The 20252-nt window shown below is 38.4% G+C and overlaps 1 protein-coding gene across 1 annotated transcript in view; it reads right to left on the bottom strand.

The window, feature by feature from the left end:
- The window catches only part of CPLANE1 (ciliogenesis and planar polarity effector complex subunit 1), a 141342-nt gene that overhangs the window by 35874 nt on the left and 85216 nt on the right, over positions 1-20252 (bottom strand). The window contains exons 35-42 of the mRNA XM_082724195.1: positions 17032-17164; positions 15978-16029; positions 12889-12993; positions 10434-10505; positions 7952-8061; positions 7369-7564; positions 6842-6991; positions 1243-1472 (exon numbers count right to left, since the gene is read on the bottom strand). Of these exons, the coding sequence (XP_082580321.1) occupies positions 1243-1472; positions 6842-6991; positions 7369-7564; positions 7952-8061; positions 10434-10505; positions 12889-12993; positions 15978-16029; positions 17032-17164 (1048 nt within the window). The remainder of the gene's footprint in view (positions 1-1242; positions 1473-6841; positions 6992-7368; positions 7565-7951; positions 8062-10433; positions 10506-12888; positions 12994-15977; positions 16030-17031; positions 17165-20252) is intronic.

The raw sequence follows: 20252 nt of genomic DNA, 5'->3' as shown, positions 1-20252 counted from the left end.
CTTATTTATCTTTCTATTCCCAAAACTTAGCAGAAGCTTAATAAATGTTTATTGATGAAAAAAACATTCTTGGGACTCTGGAGCAAGCCAGGATCAAGACATATTTGGCTCTGGATATGCTTAATATACAAGAACATAAGGCCATTTTGAAAGTGATTCCTTGGAATAAGGAGTTCCAAAGATGACTCTAATACTTAACACTTATTTTGAAGTGCTAGATATAAGTCTGGATTAAAAACAACAAAAAGGACACAATTAAATAAACATAATATCTACTTAATAGTAGTCCCACCTCATGTTTTTTCTGTGTGATTTCACTTGTTTAATCTTAACTTTTTAATATGTGCTAAATGTTTGAATTAAAGAAGTACTATAAACCTAATAAACGCATCTTTTAAAATATCAGCCAGCTAGCAACCTAGAATATTTGTTAGGAAAGTCAATGATGGAATTTTTATCCTGCAGACCAATTTGCATTTCCCAATATAAAGCTTTAACACATTCAAGGTATTTTTACTGTTTGTTCCCTAATCTTAATTTTATGTAAATTTTATTTCCTAAAAAAAGTTTGTGCAAAATAATTAATTCATATTTGAGACTTCCTATTTGTCTAACTACCGTGATATACCAATACACATAAATAATCTCATTCTTATACATATTTTTTAAAGATACAGAAAACGTCTAAGGACTACTATTCCCATTGTATAAAATATTTAAAAGAAACTGAGAATTCTAAATATAAAGACAACAGCATTTTTATAAAGTTAAAAAAGTCCTGCTGAAGAAAATGATACTCAATTATGAGCAGGGTTCATTTAAAACCACATTCTTGTTTTCTAATTCATATATTTCTTTTCCTGGTAGGAAGCGCTGGTTCACTTCTTAGAAGTTTAAGGCAGTGGTTGTCAACTGGGGGCTATCTTGCTCCCCACAGAACATTTGGCCATGTCTGAAGACATTGTTTTATTATTAAAGCAAAGCTAACAGGTAAAGATTAGGGATGCTATCAAAAATCCCTGTCAAATGAATAAAATCTTAAAAAAAAAATCCTACAGTGCACATGACAAGTCTTCCACAACAAAGAATTATCTGGTCCAAATATCAATAATGCTGAGGTTGAGAAACCCTAGCTTAAAAAAAAAATCCTATGATATTGAAAAACCAAATGTCTAAAATCACATCAAATTCCAAATCTAATAACTCAGTAACAAACGAATAGCTAAAATAAAGACAGTCTACCTTATCACAATGTCGATCTAGCAGTTTGTATCTGGGGCAATCCTGCTCTATGTTTTCAGCAATGTTCTGTATTGCTAACAGCTGTTCATCAATTTCCTGAAGCTTAGATGTGAGACGCTCTAGGCGGCGAGCTGCAGACACATCCTCCAGGAGCTCCCATGGCGGGTCATCCTCGGCAGCAGCTGACTTCAAGTTCTGTTTTTTGACTTGAAAATCTGGCTTTAGCATATCTAAATATTAATAAAAGTAATCAATATTAGAATTCAGTAGAATTAAGGGAGAAGTAAATGCTGATGATCTAATTTTTTTCAAGACCGCATTTTAAGTCAAAATAACATTCCCTTCCAAATCTATTTCAATACACTCAGAAATAACACTTCAGCTTCTCGACTTCAGAGAGCTGTCTGTTGTGGGATAAGAATACATAACAGTGTTGCTATTACCACAAAACTCCACACACAAGGCAGTTTGAATGATACTTTACCCTCTGCAATAAAAACATACTTCATTAAAAAGCAACATTATTTAATATTTTTTTTTTTTAAAGATTTTATTTATTTATTTTACAGAGAGAGATCACAAGTAGGCAGAGAGGCAGGCAGAGAGAGAGAGAGGAGGAAGCAGGCTCCCTGCTGAGCAGAGAGCCCGATGCGGGACTCGATCCCAGGACCCTGAGATCATGACCCGAGCCGAAGGCAGCGGCCTAACCCACTGAGCCACCCAGGCGCCCCTTATTTAATATTTTTTACTTTTTATTTATTTTAAAGATTTGCTTGCTTATTCATTTTGAAAGTGAGTGAGAGAGAGAGCATGAAGGGAGAGGCAGAGGGAGAAAATCTCATGAAGACTTCCCACTGAGCACAGAGCCCAGTGTAGGGCTTGATTTCAGGACCCTGAGATCATGACCTGGGCAGAAATCAAGAGTCAGACACTTAACTGATTGAGCCACCAAGGTACCCCTATTTTTGACTGTTTTAAAACTCTACTTGAAAACCACCAGTGTCACATAGTAAAAGCTAGGCCTACTGTGGGCCACTACCAACTCTACATGGGATCTCAAGCTATCATTAAACCTCCCAAGACCAGTATCAAAGCCAATGACCTTCCCAACTCTTAAACTCAATTGATCCTTGTTCCAAATTTGAAACTTTTTTTTTTTTAAAGATTTTTATATTTATTTGACAGAGAGAGAGAGTGAGAGAAGGAACACAAGCCAGGGGAGAGAGAGAGGGAGAAGCAGGCTTCCTGCTGAGCAGGGAACCTGAGGTAGAGCTTGATTCTAGGACCCTGCGATCATGACCTGAGCCAAAGGCAGATGCCCTATGACTGAGCCACCCACGCACCCCTCAAACGCTTTTAAAAATGTGTTCTTTTTCCAGGCTCTGGGTCTCCTCCTCCCCCTATTCCTCTTCCTTCTTCATTGTCTTGTCATTTTACTCTTCGCCGCCGCCCCCCACCCGACCCATCAGCACTTCCAGGGTGTCAGTCTCAGCTCACTTCTCACTCACGTATTCTCCCTGGGTGGTGTCACCAATGCACAGATGACTCTCAGATTCACATGGCATCTTCATGAGCACCAGCCCTTAAATCCACCGATGTCCTGGGTATCTCATTTAGGTTGTTCCTAAAACCTATCAACTGAAATTCATCACTCTGTCCCTCCAACTTTCTCACTCTTCCTGATTCCCCAGTTCAGTTAGTAGTTCTCATTCAACGTGTTCCTAAGCCAGAGAATCATTCAAGGTTCTTCTCTTTCCTTCAATCCAAAGTAACACCAAATATTGATGATTATTCAAGGTTCTTCTCTTTCCTTCAGATCCAAAGTAACACCAAATATTGATGATTACCAACCAAAATCTCCATTCCTATTACCATTGCTTAGCTGAAGCTTTCACAATAGCTGGACCCCAAACAACATCTCTATCTCTAATTTATTTTACCCCTATTTAGTCCACCTTCCACACGGATCTTTTATTTTTTTTTTTTAAGATTTTATTTATTTATTTGACAGAGAGAGACCACAAGTAGGCAGAGAGGCAGGCAGAGAGAGAGGAGGAAGCAGGATCCCCGCTGAGCAGAGAGCCCGATGTGGGACTCGATCCCAGGACCCTGAGATCATGACCCGAGCCGAAGGCAGTGGCCCAAACCACTTAGCCACCCAGGGGCCCCCACACGGATCTTTTAAAACACAAATCTGATTTTGTTCCTTTCCCACCTCAAATTCTTCAGTGTTTCTCTAATACCTCATTGTAAAAGTTCAAAGGCCTCAGTATAAGGACAATGCCATTCAGGCTTTCCTCTGTCTCCCTCTCTAGCTCATCTATTGCTGTCTTAAACAAACAAACAAAACCACTTCACTGCCTCCAAGCAAACTTTAATTCTCTCAGCCTTTGCAGGCTCCATCGAACCTCCATATCACTGCACAATTTAGTCTCTCACTCTGTGTGACCTTTCTCTAAATCCCACTTCCCTTTAAGATTCCACTGAGGTGGGCGCCTGGGTGGCTCAGTGGGTTAAGCTGCTGCCTTCAGCTCAGGTCATGATCCCAGGGTCCTGGGATCGAGTCCCACATCGGGCTCTCTGCTCAGCAGGGAGCCTGCTTCCTCCTCTCTCTCTCTGCCTGCCTCTCTGCCTACTTGTGATCTCTCTCTGTCAAATAAATAATAAATAAAATCTTTAAAAAAAAAAAAAAGATTCCACTGAGGTGTCTCAGTGGAATAAATGGGGATAAATGTCCCATCCTCCCTAGAGATGGAGTAGATGCTGCATTTCCCAAGAATCCCATCCATACCACCTCGAAAGCACTTCCCATGCTGTATCATAATCCTCTGCTTCTATGCCTTCTTTTCCTCCCCGAGGTGAGTGCCCAGGCAGAGAGCCCGATATTAATTACACTCTTCTTAAGTTCCAAGATCTGGTCCTTGATTGTTTATTGACTAGTTGGTCAAATGAGGAGTATGATGCCTGACCTACCTAACTTAGAGAGGCTTTGTGAAGACTGAATTGTGCAATAAAATACTCTGAAAAATGTGACTCACTAAACAAGTGTAGGTAGTGCTTCTTACCTTTCAGTCCCAGTCTAGTGTGAGGTTTCCCATGACAGGATAATGTCAAACTGCGATGCAGGCAATGGCCACTGTATCACTTTCCACTACCTGCTCTGGCTTTACTTTTTTTTTTTTTTTTTTTTTTTAAGTAATCTCTACACCCAAGGGTCTCAAACTCACAACTCCAAGATCAAGAGTCACATGCTCTACTGATCACGCTCGTCAGGTATGCCTGGCCTTACCTTTTTCAGCTTGACTCTCACAGTACTTTACCATCTGTCCTTCCTGTTTTCGGGAGCCTGAAGAATCTCCCTTAGTCATTCTCAGGAGAGAATTTTGTATACAAACTTCAAGGAGGAAATTCAGCAAAAGAGCTGGACATGTTCAAAATCCAGAATGGTCTACCTACATAATGAAAATAGCTTCCCTTTCTTTGGAGAATCTGCTCTAGTCCCACTGACTAATAGGGGGAGAAAAAAAAGGAAAAAAGGGTTAAATACTGAGCTCCACTGATGAAAAATTCTTCCTCTGGCCAGCAAAGCTCTGCTTGCTATTAATAGCTGAACGCATTCCTATTGGAGATAGTTTCTAAAATAGGAAACTACTATCATTCAAAATGGTGAGCAAGTATCCCTAAAGGTAAGAATATATTATTTGTCTTGCTTTTGTTTTAAATACCTAGGGAATCTGTCCCTCCTTCTCCCAACCTTTTTCTATAATACAAATCCCACTCAACTCTATTATGTAACAAGATTCTGAATCTTTATGGTATATTATGTAAATACTATAATGGAATTTATTTTCAAAATATGAAACACATCCTTTTAAACTGGCATTTTAAAGTTGTTCTCTTTAATAAGGGACACTGACATATTTTTGTAACCAGTCTCCCTAGAGAATGATCTTCCAAAACATTGAATAGACTTGATCTAATGAGGAAATTAACCTGTAGCTAGCTTATGGTCACTTAAAATGCTGGCCAAAGATATTCAGGGGTCAGAGAGATGGATCTGGTTCCAGTATGGCAGAATTTCAAAAGCTGACTGGTGTGAAAATGAAGGGAAACTAGCCCATAGGCATTTTTTTTAAAGATTTATTTATTTTACATAAAGGGAGAGAACAAGAGAGTGAGCGTGGGGAGCAGGGACAGGAGATGAAGAGAGTCTTAAGCAGAGTCTGCACTGAGTGCAGAGCCCCACCCAAATCTGATCACATGACCCTGAGATTATGACCTGAGCCGAAACCAAGAGTCAGATGCTCAACTGACTGCACAGCCCAGGGAGCCCACAGGCATTTGGCTAGATGTAACCCATATGACAACTCTATGAGGTTGTGTCCCACAGAGATATAAGTAAGGACCAGATAAAGTTAATATACTTGCAAGAAGTATCCAAACTATAAAGTGACAGAGTTGGGACCAAAAACCAGGTCTGTTCTACTTCAATCTAGAAGTCAAGCTCTTTTCATTTCCCACACACTTTCCCAGCCTAAAAGACTTGTTAGTTTCATACATTCTCCCTTCAATACCCATGCACCAAACAGCCCCATAACAGGAAAGAGAATGGGCCAAGGCTTCAAAATCTGAAATTCTGACACTTATTGGTATACACAGCTATAACAGACATGCCCTAACACATGCTAAGGTGAGGTTTCCCTGCTACCCATCCCTTCCCTACACCTTCACATCTCCTGAGTGCCCACTGTTGATATACAATTAGCAGACAGGGCTGGACTCTGACCCCAAGCATCTGAAAACCACAAGGCTGGGTATCCTTCCCAGGACCTGTGGAACCCAGAAGACATACTGGCTTTCAATTGGAAGAAATCTGATGGCTTATTAAGCTTAATCTATTTGGGGCACATGGGAGGCTCAGATGTTTGGCCATCTGCCTTCGGCTCAGGTCATGATCTCCAGATCCTGGGATCGAGCCCTGTGTTGGGCTCCTGGCTCAGAAGAGTCTGCTTCTTCCTCTCCCTCTGCCTCTTCTCCTGCTCAAGCTCTTTCCCTATATCTCTCTATATCAAATGAATAAATAAAATCTTTTTCAAAAAGAAGAGTAATCTAATCATTCATAGGATGTAATAACTTTAGGTTTTGGAAAAATATTCTTCTAAATCTTGCAAATATTTTATAATAATGCAACCTAATTTATAATTCTAAAACTGAGTATTTTACTTATAATATTTTACTGTTGGCTAAATACCTGTGTATTTTCTACATGCTATTCTAGAATCACCCACTTTTTTTAAATATGAGAATTCCCTTTTAATACCAAAGCACTCATGACATACCATAGGATGTTTATTTTTAGCCTCCTCAATTAAGAAAAGACCTATGTACAAATAGATCTGTAGTCTCCTCGCAGAATACCCAGGGGCCCCAGCTTTGGAACCATGATGCTACCTAATTTACCTATCTGACCACACTCTTCTTAGCAAAGGAAAAAACTTCTCCTGGTTTCTTTTGCAATTACCAAGTTTTAGAACTCATTTCTATATATCAGTAATTTGGAGAAAAGGCGAGAGTCATGTTAGATATTTAGGGTATTCACCTTTGTCCTGCTGTAATTCTGATGGCATAGGTGAGGCAATCCCAGTGTTCTTCACCTCTGTACTGCCTGCTCTCCAGCTTCTTTCATCCAGACAGGGTGGAGACATTTTTGCAGATTTAAAAAATAAATCCATAGTGGAATTGGCTGACTCTATCAAGAATATGAAAAGCATAAAAAGACTGATTCTAAACAAGGTAGTCAGAAGATTAATAGAACATTTCTAGGGGGACCAGGTAGCCCATTCAGTTAAGCCTCCAACTCTTGATTGTGGCTCAGTTCAGGATCTCAGGGTCGTAAGATCAAGCCCCACATCAGGCTCTATGCTGGGCATGGAGTCTGCTTAAGATTCTCTCTCCCTCTTCCTCTGCCCTCCCCCACAAAAGAACATTCCTAAATGTGAATATAAACATCCAAAGATATAGTGGGTTCGCAGGAAAAGAGCTAAGAGACTTAAGAAGGGGTAAAAATGTTATATTATAGAATTTTTAAAGTGTTTTTAATCTACTTAAAAACAAAAAAATTATTACCTTCAGTCTTAACAGTGTGCAAGGGAACAGTATTTATAACTGAAGCTGCCATATAATGTAACTCTGCAGAAGATGGGATCTCCAGGTGATCACTTGGCTGTTTGGTAATAGTATCATTTGAAGGTCCCTCTTTAACAGGCAGTTCCTGTAGATCATCAGCTTTAATATCAATCACATTTATGTAAGTGTTTCTAACCTGAAACAAAACACGTAAAATCAAAGAGGGTTATATTCTTTTTACTCTGTACAACCAGTCTGCACCATCCACTCTTATAAAAAAAAATAATAATAAATAAATAAATAATAATAATAATAATAATTAATTTTAAAGGCAAAAAGAGCTTATATGAGCTTATATATTTCCCTAACTTAGGGAAAACTGCAGGAAGTATGTGTTATGGTCTTAGTTTATAATACTTTGGGGCATAGTATTTAAATCTTAATTTTTTGATCTTTCCAACAAAGCTACATAGATGCCATTTTAGCCTCATTTCATCTATACAATTAAATGATGCAGATGACCATAATAAATTTTAGCAAATGTATTATTATAACCTCTGAATAGAAATATCAAATTTAGTACCAGACCAGACGGTGAAGGTGATGAAGGTTCCTCTGATATTTCAGTGTGAAGTTTGAGATTTAGACATACATCGGGAGCCAACACTTGAGGAACATTCAAAGGTTCATGTTCTGAAAATTAAGAAAATTTAAAAATCAGGAATATAAAAAAAATGTGTAAATAGCTCCAAGTCATTAGCATTTATAACAAGTCAGCAACAAGCAACATAAATTTTTTGTTTGTTTGTTAAAAATCTAAGTAGGAGGCGCCTGTGGAGTGTGTGGCTCTTGATCTCAGGATTCTGAGTTTGGGCCCCACTTTGGGTGAAGAGATTACTTAGAAATAAAATCTTTTAAAAAAAATCTAAGAAGTTTCACAGGTATAAATAAATTCTATTCTATTCTAAAAACAATTTACTGTAAAGTAATTTATAGTTGAATAGAGACTGATTATTGCTTTTTTCATATGAATGATTCATGGGGATAATAAAGTATCTAAGTCATGTCAAGAAAATGCTGTTAATTTCCTAGGTGGCTCAGTCAGTTACGTGTTCGACTATTGATTTCAGCTTAAGCCTTGGTCTCAGGGTTGTGATCTCAAGCCCCATGAGAAGAAAGAAGGAAAAAAAGAAAAAGGAAAATGCTGTAATTTCCTATTTCCATTTCAGATATATTAAGTCATGTTTGTTTAGGAGATTGCAAGAAAACCTGTTTAGGAAATTAACCTATAACTAATTTGTTTTTTTTACTGTCAACGCTTTTTCTTGTTACTCATTTGTTTTAACAGATTTATTGAGATATAATTTAGACCCTTTAAAAGGGCACAATTCAGGAGTGCCTGGGTGACTCAGTTTGTTGAGCAACTGACTTTTGATTTCTGCTCAGGTTGAGGTGGAAAAGCCCAAAATGGCCACCTCACTGAGATGAGGAGCCACTGAGGATGACTTGGCCCTTCTCCACCAAGTCACTTCCTCATAGCTTTAAGAACTACCTCGTGACCCCGAGCCAATCAGCTGTGCGAAACCACGAAAAATCCCTAGTTTGCCTATAAATATCTGTCCCAGTAAAGGCTGGGTGCTCATTCTTTGGGAGTGATCTCACTGAGCCCACTGGTGTTAATAAAGTTCTCCCAGTTGTTCTCCCAGTTCTCTGTGTGCTACTTGAGCTTCTCCGATGCCTTCGAACTTCCGCAACAAGGTTATGCTCTCTGGGTCATGAGATGGAGCCCCAAATCAGGCTCCGTGCTGGGCATGGAGGCTGCTTTAGATTCTCTCTCTCCCCCTCACTCTACCCCTCCCCATCCCCCTGCTAGGGTGTGCACCCTTCATGAAATAAAATAAACAGAATAGAATAGAATAGAATGGCACAACTCAGTATTCAGTAGTTTCTAGTATATTCGCAGAGCCCATAGCTTAATTTTACCATTAAACATTAAAAAATGTTTAACATCTAAATTTTATAAAAGTCATTAGCTTCTTATTCAAAAGTACACTAAAGAAGCCTATCACAATACGTCAGCAAATGGTCTCTGTGCCTTTTGCCCTAGTGTTGAGGGAAAAGAAGGAAAGCTGGGGACAAAGCAGAAGCGGACACCCCACAACACCCCCCCCATGGGATATAAATGACATTCCTTATGTACTCTTGGCCACCCTAAAGCTAAGGAAAGGAAAAACAAATAGCTAACTTGTAGAGATCACAATCCTGCAAGAACTGAGTCTCCCTCAGTTTATAAATGTCTTAGCAATTTACAGAAATGAAGCATTTTTATCAATGGCCTAGCTTGCAGGAGGAAATGTAGATATAATATCCTTATAAGCTGCAGCCCATTGACAGATACTGGAAGAAGGCAGAGTGATCCTCCAGGAAGTTCCCAACTATCTTCCTATTAATGCCTTGCTAGAGGGAAAACAACTTTAACTTGACAGTGGCAAGGCCTCCTGTATCCTGTGAAGTTTCTTTAACATACAAAAGACCTCAGTTTTTCCTTACCTCCCACAACCCCATAATATATAATAAGCCACCCCTCTCACAACCCTGAGGCAGCAGCTCTTTCTGCCCACGGGTCCTGTCCTCATGCTTTATTAAACTACCATTTTGCACCAACGATGTTTCAAGAATTCTTTCTTGGGTCATCGGCTCCAAACTTTACCCCACTAAACTTCACCAATATTCCAAACTAGAGTCCCTTCACTAGGACTCTAGTTTTACTTCCTAGCATTTTACTTTTAATAAAACATTACTTTCAAATTTCATATGCAAAATATAATTTCTTATTATATTGAACACTGGAAACTTGGTACCAAGGCTTGAATTTAAACCATGTAACAACCCAGAAACTAGAAAAAAGGAAAGTGAAAATACTTAAATTATCATTCTATCTCTATTCGATCAATTGATGGGTTTTATTGCTTTTTTATGGATGGTGGTAACTCTTGTTTGGTCATCAGAACAGTCTTTAATTAGTAATGTTATTCTCAGGAAAAAAAAAAGAGAAAAAAGCACACCTGATATGGAAGAAATGATTTGTTGATTTTTACCACATTCAGAAACAACTTCTTCAGAAGTAGCTTTTTTATCTTGTAGTCAGTTGTAAGAGTTGAGGCAAAAAAAGAAAACAAAAAAGAATTTCACAAACAGAAAAAATTAAATGTATGAATGTGATTTTTAGATATTGTGTTTAAAGGTAGTAAAGTAGATTGACCACTTAAAAATTTAATTTTTAAAAATTAGTGCTAATTTATGATTTTATTATTGTTCATCCTGGGCCTGATTACCTGGATGATAACAGACTTCTGGCAAACAGGCTGCCAAGTCTTGAAGACTATCTAGCAGTAAAGTACCTCCAAGGCTTTCTCAAAGGTTTTTTCTTATAAGAATGTTTCTCAAATGCATATGCACCATTTGCATCAAAAGCATCTTCTGTAGGCTAACCTCATTCAGATAAAAACAAAAACTAAATAATGAGATGCCTTTTTATGACATATTAAATGGGTAAATATAAAAGAATTAGCTAAATCACAGTGGTAACCAAAACAAAGGCTCACATGTGGAAAGATACTGAAAACTTATTTATAGGAGAAAAATACTGGAAACCACCTAATGCACTCAACACTAAAAAATTAGGTAAATATTTTATGTCACAACTGGAAGAAGGAATATGCTTACCAAGTACTTTTTGATGACACAGGGAAATGTATGACATAAGCAGAAATCAAAGTGAAAGCAAAGGATACACAATATAGGTCAATTTTGTTTTCCAAATCCAATCCATTCTTATAAATGTACTGCACAGATACCAAGAGACTTTTTTAAAGGCAGAAAAAAGGTGTCCCAGGCCAGCCCATCTAATACTCCCAAACATTAAACAAGTCTGAATAACTATGCATCTAGGATTATTAAATATAAATTAAATATATTAATATATAAATTAAATATAAAGCATTTTAAACATCACTTAATTAAAATTCATTTAACTAATTAGTTTGTGTACATATGCAATACTGACCATATCAGATAAAATATTGACAGTATTGCAAACATATACTATAAGGTAAGTAGAGAGTATAATATAAATACTATACTGTAATGTTAAGTATGTACTACAATGTATATGCTACCTACACATATATACTACATATGTATAAACTATACTATGTAAATAAATAATGCAATATGTTAAAGATACAGTCTAACTAGAGAGTATCCAAAGATTGCTACGCAAAAGCAAACACTGGGACCCATGAAGGGTAAATTCTCAGGGAAGAAAGGAATACTATTTGGAAGATTAAAGTATGGATAGTGAGGCAAGACACCATATACTGTATCAAACTATGTAAAATGGGGGTGCCTGGGTGGCTCTGTGGGTTAAAGCCTCTGCCATCAGCTCAGGTCATAATCCCAGGGTCCTGGGATCCCAGAGCCTGCATACGGCTCTCTGCTCAACGAGGAGCCTGTTTCCCCTACTCTCTCTCTCTGCCTGCCTCTCCGCCTACTTGTGATCTCTGTCAAATAGATAAATAAAATCATAAAAAAAACCCCAATTATGTAAAATATGCAAGAGAAGACTGAAAGAAAAATCATCAAATTGTTACTTCTAGGGTAGTCTGGTGGCACTGCTGGTTAAGCATCTGACTCTCGGTTCTGGCATGGGCTGTGATCTTGGGGTCGAAGGATCAAGCTGCACACTGGGCTCCACACTCAGCATAGGGTCTGTTTGAGTTCCTCTCCCTCTTCCCCACCCCCTAAAATCTTTTAAAAACACATTAATTCTAAGTGATATGATTATAGTTAATTTCATCTTCTTCATAGCTTTGCTATATTATTCAAATATTCTATAATGATATTATTTTGAAACCATATCAATAAATACTATTTTTAAATAATATAAAATTAGAGATTTAAGAAAAGCACTTGAAGGTTCTGAACATAGTTGAAAGCAACTGTTTCCTAAATATCATAGAAAAGAATTTCTACAACACAAAAGTCAGAGCACTTACATGAGTAAGGAAGTCTGTCAGGCAAAATTCCAAATAACAGTTCCTTCAAATTTTATTTCCTCTGTTCTTGGACACAGTTACAAATGCCCTTCCCATACCAACCCAATCTAGTCCTCTTCCTAAATAACTTCAACAGCCATAGCTCCAGGCTTCTTGGTCTTAGGCATGAAATCCCAGTGAAGGCAATTAATGGCATAGAGAACCCAAATTTAAAACATAGATGTAGTCCATGGTATTTTGAATAAAAATTTCTATTATGTTTTAATTAAATTATCATAAATTCAACTTAAAGTTTAAAATTTGTGAAGTATATAACAAGGTTGAGGATAAGAACTTGGGAGGAGTAACTATTATCACTTAACTAAAATTCATATTAAATCATTATTTTGAATAAAAAGTCTAGATATGTTAAATATTGCACAAAACATATGAATTTTTAAATTAAGGTAAAATAGCATTTTACCTGGGTCTGTATTTGTACTTGCATCCTGACATTCTACAGCTTTCTTTCTCACAGAGGCCATAAAGTGCAATCCAGCTGAAGTATTAATATCCTCTTGTAGCATTTCTTAAACATAACAACAAAACATTGAAAGCAATCACTGAGAAGCCAACATATTATCTGGAGTCCAATAGCAGAGCACCTAACTCAAGAGAGGTAAGGCATGGGGTGCCAAGATGTTATAAAAATGGAATTTCTGAATGAGGTGCTGTCTACATTAACTCCCAAAGGCAGCTCAGTGAAATCAAAACCAAAATTGTGGAGAATTCTGTATGTCCAACCTAGAAAACTAATTGTTCTTCTGGCTGACGAAGATCCAGTAGAAAATGTTAAACAAGAAAATGATATGGTCAGGTTGATGGTCAAGAAAAACCACCCCTGCCAGTATATGGAATACAGATTCAAGTGGCTCCAGACAGATGAGGCTGCTGTCACAGTTCAGATCATTACTTCAATAATGGTGAAAATGGAGGAGAGATGATAAATTTACAAATTTCAGTGGAAGTAAAACAGACAAGATCTGGTTATTGTCTAGATGAGAAGGTAGGAGAAGGCAGAATTCAGATAACCTATGTTTTGGTGTTGAGTTGGTGGTGACACCAGTGGGGATGGAAAATGAGAGAACAAAGCAGCTGTTGGGGAACAGACAGCAAATTCGGACAGCACATGCTGCCCTTGAGGTAATTTCCACTTAGGTAGAAAAGTTTAGCCGCAAATAGAATCAAAGTCCAAAGTCTATTATGGGAGTTTGGGTTTAGATGTGAATTTTCCTGGGAGACCATCCAGGACAACAAAGTAGCATAAGAGATTATCAATTATGGCACATTATAGTATAATTATATATATATATATTTGATCTTCATCCTTGGTTGTAAGCACAGAGTTCCTTAAATCTTTGGAATTTCCTGAGTAAATTCCTGTCATTATTCATGTTATGACCCTTTTGATCATATCTGAATTTATGCTTAATGAGGTGACTCTTGAAAGGCCCCTAGATAGCTTCAGGATAGGTGCTGGTCACCAGAGGTAAAAAACCACATGGTCAGAGGGTCAGAACCATCATTAGCCTCACCCCAACCCTACCTCTGGGGAATGGAGAGCAGCTGGAGATGCAGTTCAATCATCAATGGCTAATGATGCAATCAATCATGCCTATATAATGAAATGTCAATAAAAATCCTGAAACAATGAGGTTAAGGGGGTTTCTGGGTTGATGAGCAAGGGGATGTGCTGGGTATGTGGCATACCCAGAGAGGGTGTGGAAAGACTGTGCCCTCAACCCCCATACCTTCCTTTATGCGTCTCTTCCATTTGGCTATTCCTGAATTGTATCCCTTATAATAAAAGTATAGTCATAAGTGAAGCACTTCTCTGAATTCTGGAATCACTGTAGCAAATTAGTGAACCTGGAGGGTGAGTCATGGGAATCCCTGAGTGTGTAGTTGACTGGGCAAATGTGCAGGTGTATGGGGACCCCATTTGTAGCTGATATCTGAAGTGGTCTTTTGAGACTGAGCCATTAATCTGTGGGATTGGTGTTAACTCCAGGTTATTGTCAGAACTGAATTGGTGTCAGAGAATTGGAGAATTACTGTTGTTTGAAATGACACATACACATATTAATCATATATTTACTAAAATATAATTATTAAATACATATTAAATATTATTAATATATAACATTACATTATATTAAATAAAAATAAACAAAACATTTATATAAGAGTATTTAACTACATATATATGTATTTACAGATATATATGAGTGGAGATATTTAAAAAATAAACCTTGGAAGAAAACACTGGCCACCTCTAGACAGAGAAATTATGGGAGTTTTTCTGGGTGGGGGGAAGAGTTTATTATTCTTCCTATTCCTGATTTATATTTTCTCCAGTGAACATGTACTACCTCCACAAAGCAAAAACTCGAAACAAAACACTGTTAAGAATGAAAAAGAAAGTGGTTTTTTTTTTTTTTTTTTAAAGATTTTATTTATTTGCCAGAAAGAGAGAGAGAGAGCAAGCGAGTATACACAAGCAGAGAGGCAGGCAGAGGCAGTGAGAGAAGCAGATTCCCTGCCAAGCAAGGAGCCCAATGTGGGACTCGATCCCATGACCCCGGGATCATGACCTAAGGCGAAGGCAGCGGCTTAACCCACTGAGCCACCCAGGCATCCCGAGAAAGTGGTTTTAAGACAAGTGAATGGGAAAGAATACCAGATGGGTTAGGAAGCTGAGAGGTACAAGCTAAGCAGGTCAGTTAGGGAAAAAACTGCTTGGTTTAGGCATACAGAGGCTTGATGCAGGGCAGTGGCATCAAGGAAGGTGGTGGGGGTGGGGGATGCCTGGGTGGCTCAGTCGGTTAAATGTCTGCCTTTGGTTCAGGTAATGATCCCAGGGTCCTGGAACAGAGACGACCCCTGACGGCTCCCTGCTCAGTGGGAACCCTGCTTCTCCCTCTCTCTCTCTGCCCCTCTGGCCCCCACTTCTCCACTGCTCAGGCTCGCTCCCTCTCTAATAAATAAATAAAATCTTTAAAAAAAAATAAAATTTGGACATGCTAAATCTAAGATGAAAGTAGAAAAGAATGATGAGAGAGGGTAGATGTGTATTTGAGTGTCATCAAAAAAATTTAAGAGCTGGGGCCGCCTGGGTGGCTCAGTGGGTTAAAGCCTCTGCCTTTGGCTCAGGTCATGATCTCAGGGTCCTGGGGAGAGTCCCATATCGGGCTCTCTGCTCAGTGGGGAGCCTGCCTCTCTGCCTACTTGTGATCTCTCTCTGTGTCAAATAAATAAATAAAATCTTTATAAAATTTTTTTTTGATTTACAGAAACAGGCATGGCCTGTGGGCCATAGTTTCAACCACTGCTCTACCAGATAACACATCAAAACACACACACACATACACACACACTCTATTTTGTTGAAGATAAAATTAAAATAATTTAGCCTCATTTTTACATAATTTTACATAATTCAATTTTACATAATTCTAGAAAACTGATTTTAACTTTGAACTGAGACACTACATTAATCATGATTATACATACCAAAAGGAATATCGAAGTCATCCAAAGGCTGGGAACCAGGATGTTCTTGCTCCTAAATGAATCCCCAAATGATCATTCTATGATTGTAACTCAAAGACAATCGTTACTTTGAAAAAAAATTAAATAGCTAAAAGGATTGTCGAATGTTTATGTATAGGCTTGAATCCATTCAATATTTATTTACTCTATCAAAGTAACTTCACTAAGAAGTTCACAAAACTCATAAACCAAGCAATAAAAAAGAACATTACTAACTTAATGCAGTCACTAAATTACAGTGTGCTCTTCTCCGCTGCAGAGCAGCTCTAACACTCAAATAGTCCCCCCACTGTATCAAAACTGCTCAGGGACTCAACAATGGTAGCAAATGCCTCCAGACATGCCTTTGAGGCTCACGACAGTATGCTTTTAAAAAATCCTTATAAACAGGGCGCCTGGGTGGTTCAGTGGGTTGAGCCGCTGCCTTCGGCTCAGGTCATGATCCTGGGGTCCTGGGATCGAGTCCCGCATTGGGCTCCCTGCTTCCCACCCCCCCCCCCCCGCCTGCTAATGCTCTCTGTCTGTCAAATAAATTAAAAAATCTTTTTAAAAAAATCCTTATAAACAAAACTGTTAGTGTTTAATCTGTCACAAAAATATGTAAACAGTCACCAAACTTAGAAGTAATGTTTGAAAAGATCTGATTTCAATATATAGGTTACTTAACAAACCTGTGTGTGGAAAATGCTGGAGGGATTGAAAAAGGGTCAAACTATAATAGGAGCAACCCAAAGAACCTATATGACATGTATTAAGAAGTCACAAAAAAAGCAAGGAGTGATTTCAAACATAAAAAAGTCACACAGGCAGGTAAATCAAAAACTTTTCACATTTGCAACTATATGTCCACTATTCCAAAGAGGAATGCAACAGGGCTTATGTACTTAATGATGTGAAGATTCTCCTGGTCATAATTGGAAGCTTCCAGCAATCAGAAGACTAGATAAACCACAAAGACATTTCCAATTCTATGTACAGGCAGACCAGAGAGGCATGTATAATACTGTTTCTGTACCTTGGGTTTCATAACTATTTCTGAATCATTATCATTCACAAGGGAACCCTCTGGTTGGAAAGCCACCCTTGGTTTTCTCTTCAGTTTCTCTGATCTTTTTTCTTGCAGCTCTTTCTCAGCTCGTCGTCTTTGTCTGTTAAAAAGAATAAAACATGTTACTATTTTAGTAACAGTTTTTCACTTATATTATGCTATATAGGGAGAGGGTTATCAAAATTATGGCAATAAATTATTCTATGGCATATAATTAAATGAGCAAGATCCTTTGGTAGTATTCAAGCAAATGGAAGCAAATGTCAGGGACACATGAAAGTTATTTTTAGTTCCTCTACTAGCGAACTGACTTTTTCTGTTAGTCACTGGAATCTCAGGTCAGAGTCACACCTGTTAAGTAATTTTCAAATGCTCCTTTCTGGAGACTCTGACCTGCCCCCAGAAGCCCTACAGGATGTCTCCAATCACCCTTTTGAAGAAGTTAAGTACACTTAAGTCACCTCAGCAAAAACCCAGCAAGGAGGAAAGAGGGCCCAAAAAGCTAAGGAGAAGACTTATTTTGATGAGGGAATACCTGACAAAGATGGAAGGAGGAAACATTTCTGGAAAGAGAGCACTGGTAGTAGACTTTAGGGCCTGTAAATGTGAAATTATTATTATTATTTTTTAAGATTTTATTTATTTGCCAGGCGCCTGGGTGGCTGAGTGGGTCCTGGGATCGAGCCCCACATCGGGCTCTCTGCTCAGCAGTAAGCTTGCTTCCCCTGCCCTCTGCCTGCCTCTCTGCCTACTTGTGAACTCTTTCTCTCTATCAAATAAATAAATAAAATATTTTTTTAAAAAAGATTTTGTTTATTTGAGAAAGAGGGAGAGATAATATGAGAAAGGGGAGGGGCACAGGGAGAAACAGACCTCCTGCTGAGCAAGAAGGTTTGACTCCCTCCCCCTGGGCAAGGGGCAGGACTCCATCCCAGGATCCTGGCATCCTAAGCTGAGCTGAAGGCAGATGCCCAACTGCCCCTAAATGCGAAATTCTTACACTATTTTTGCTAGACTCCGTAGTAATCTACCAGTCAATACATCTTTGAATACCCATTATGGGTAAAACACTATAAATGCTCTTCATCAGAAGTCACAGCCTTTTCATAGATAGATTTTATGAAGTTAAGGAATGTTCCCTCTATTCCTATACTTTGAAGATCATCCTCAATGGGGAAAAACTGACAGCCTTCCCTCTGAGATCAGGAACATGACAAAAATGTCCACTCTCACCACTCTTGTTCAACATAGTGTTAGAAGTCCTAGCAACAGCAATCAGACAACAAAGAGAAATAAAAGGTATTCAGATTGGCAATGAAGAAGTCAAACTCTCTATCTTCACAGATGACATGATACTTTATATGGAAAACCCAAAAGACTCCACTCCCAAAGGACTAGAACTCATACAGCAATTCAGTATTGTGGCAGGATACAAAATCAATGCACAGAAATCAGTTGCTTTCTTATACAATAACAATGAAAATACAGAAAGGGAAATTAGAGAATCGATTCCATTTATTATAGCACCAAGAGGCATAAGATACCTGGGAATAAACCTAACCAAAGAGGTAAAGGATCTGTACTTGAGGAATTACAGAACACTCATGAAAGAAATCGAAGAACACAAAAAGATGGAAGACCATTCCATGCTCATGGATCAGAAGAATAAACATGGTTAAAATGTCTATACCTAAATTCTACCGGCATTTTTCAAAGAGCTGGAGCAAACAATCGTAAAATTTGTATGGAATCAGAAGAGACCCCGAATTGTTAAGGAAATGTTGAAAAAGAAAAACAAACGGTACTGGAGGAGATTATGCTGAGTGAAATAAGTCAAGCAGAGTCAGTCAATTTTCATATGGCTTCACTTATTTGTGGAGCATAAGGAATAACACGGAGGACATGAGGAGATGGAGAGGAGAAGGGAGTTGGGGGAAATCAGAGGGGGAGGCAAACCATGAGAGACTGTGGACACTGAAAAACAATCTGAGGGTTTTAGAGGGGTGGGGGGTAGAAGGCTGAATGAGCCTGGTGGGAGGTATTATGGAGGGCACGTATTGCATGGAGCACTGGGTGTGGTGCATATACAATGAATTCTGGAACACTGAAAAGAAATTTTAAAATAAATAAAAATTAAAAAAAAAAGAAAAAACTGGGGGCATCACGTTGCCTGATTTCAAGCTTTACTACAAAGCTGTGATCACTAACATAGCACGGTGCTGGCACAAAAACAGACACATAGACCAGTGGAACAGAGTAGAGAGCCCAGATACGGACCCTTAACTTTATGGTCAACTAATCTTCAACAAAGCAGGAAAAAATACAAAGTGGAAAAAAGACAAGTCTCTTCAATAAATGGTGCTGTGAAAATTGGACAGTTATCTATAGAAGAATGAAACTCAACCATTCTCTTACATCATACACAAAGATAAACTCGAAATGGATAAAAGACCTCAACATGAGACAGGAATCCATCAGAATCATAGAGGAGAACATAGGCAGTAACCTCTTCAATATCAGCTACAGCAACTTCTTTCAAGATATGCTTCCAAAGGCAAAGGAAACAAAAGTGAAGATGAACTTTTGGGACTTCATCAAGATCAAAAGCTTCTGCACAGCAAAGGAAACAAGTCAACAAAACAAAGAGGCAACCCACAGAATGGGAGAAGATATTTGCAAATGACAGCACAGACAAAAAGCTGATATCCAGGATCTATAAAGAACTTCTCAAACTCAACACACACAAAACAAATAATCATGTCAAAAAATGGGCAGAAGACATGAACAGACACTTCTCCAATGAAGACATACAAATGGCTATCAGACACATGAAAAAATGGTCATCATCACTAGCCATCAGGGAGATTCAAATTAAAACCACATTGAGATATCACCTTACACCAGTTAGAATGACCAAAGTTAGCAAGACAGGAAACAACATGTGTTGGAGGGGATGTGGAGAAAGGGGAACCCTCTTACACTGTTGGTGGGAATACAAGTTGGTGAGCCACTTTGGAGAACAGTGTGGAGATTCCTCAAGAAATTAAAAATAGAGCTTCCCTATGACCCTGCAATTGCACTACTAGGTATTTACCCCAAAGATACAGATGTCGTGAAAAGAAGGGCTATCTGTACCCCAATATTTATAGCAGCAATGGCCACGGTTGCCAAACTGTGGAAAAAACCAA

Source organism: Mustela nivalis (assembly GCF_964662115.1).
Source record: "Mustela nivalis genome assembly, chromosome: 3".
NCBI classification, from domain to species: Eukaryota; Metazoa; Chordata; class Mammalia; order Carnivora; family Mustelidae; genus Mustela; species Mustela nivalis.
Note: the sequence above shows the minus strand (reverse complement) of the source record. Positions and strands in the feature narration are given on the sequence as shown.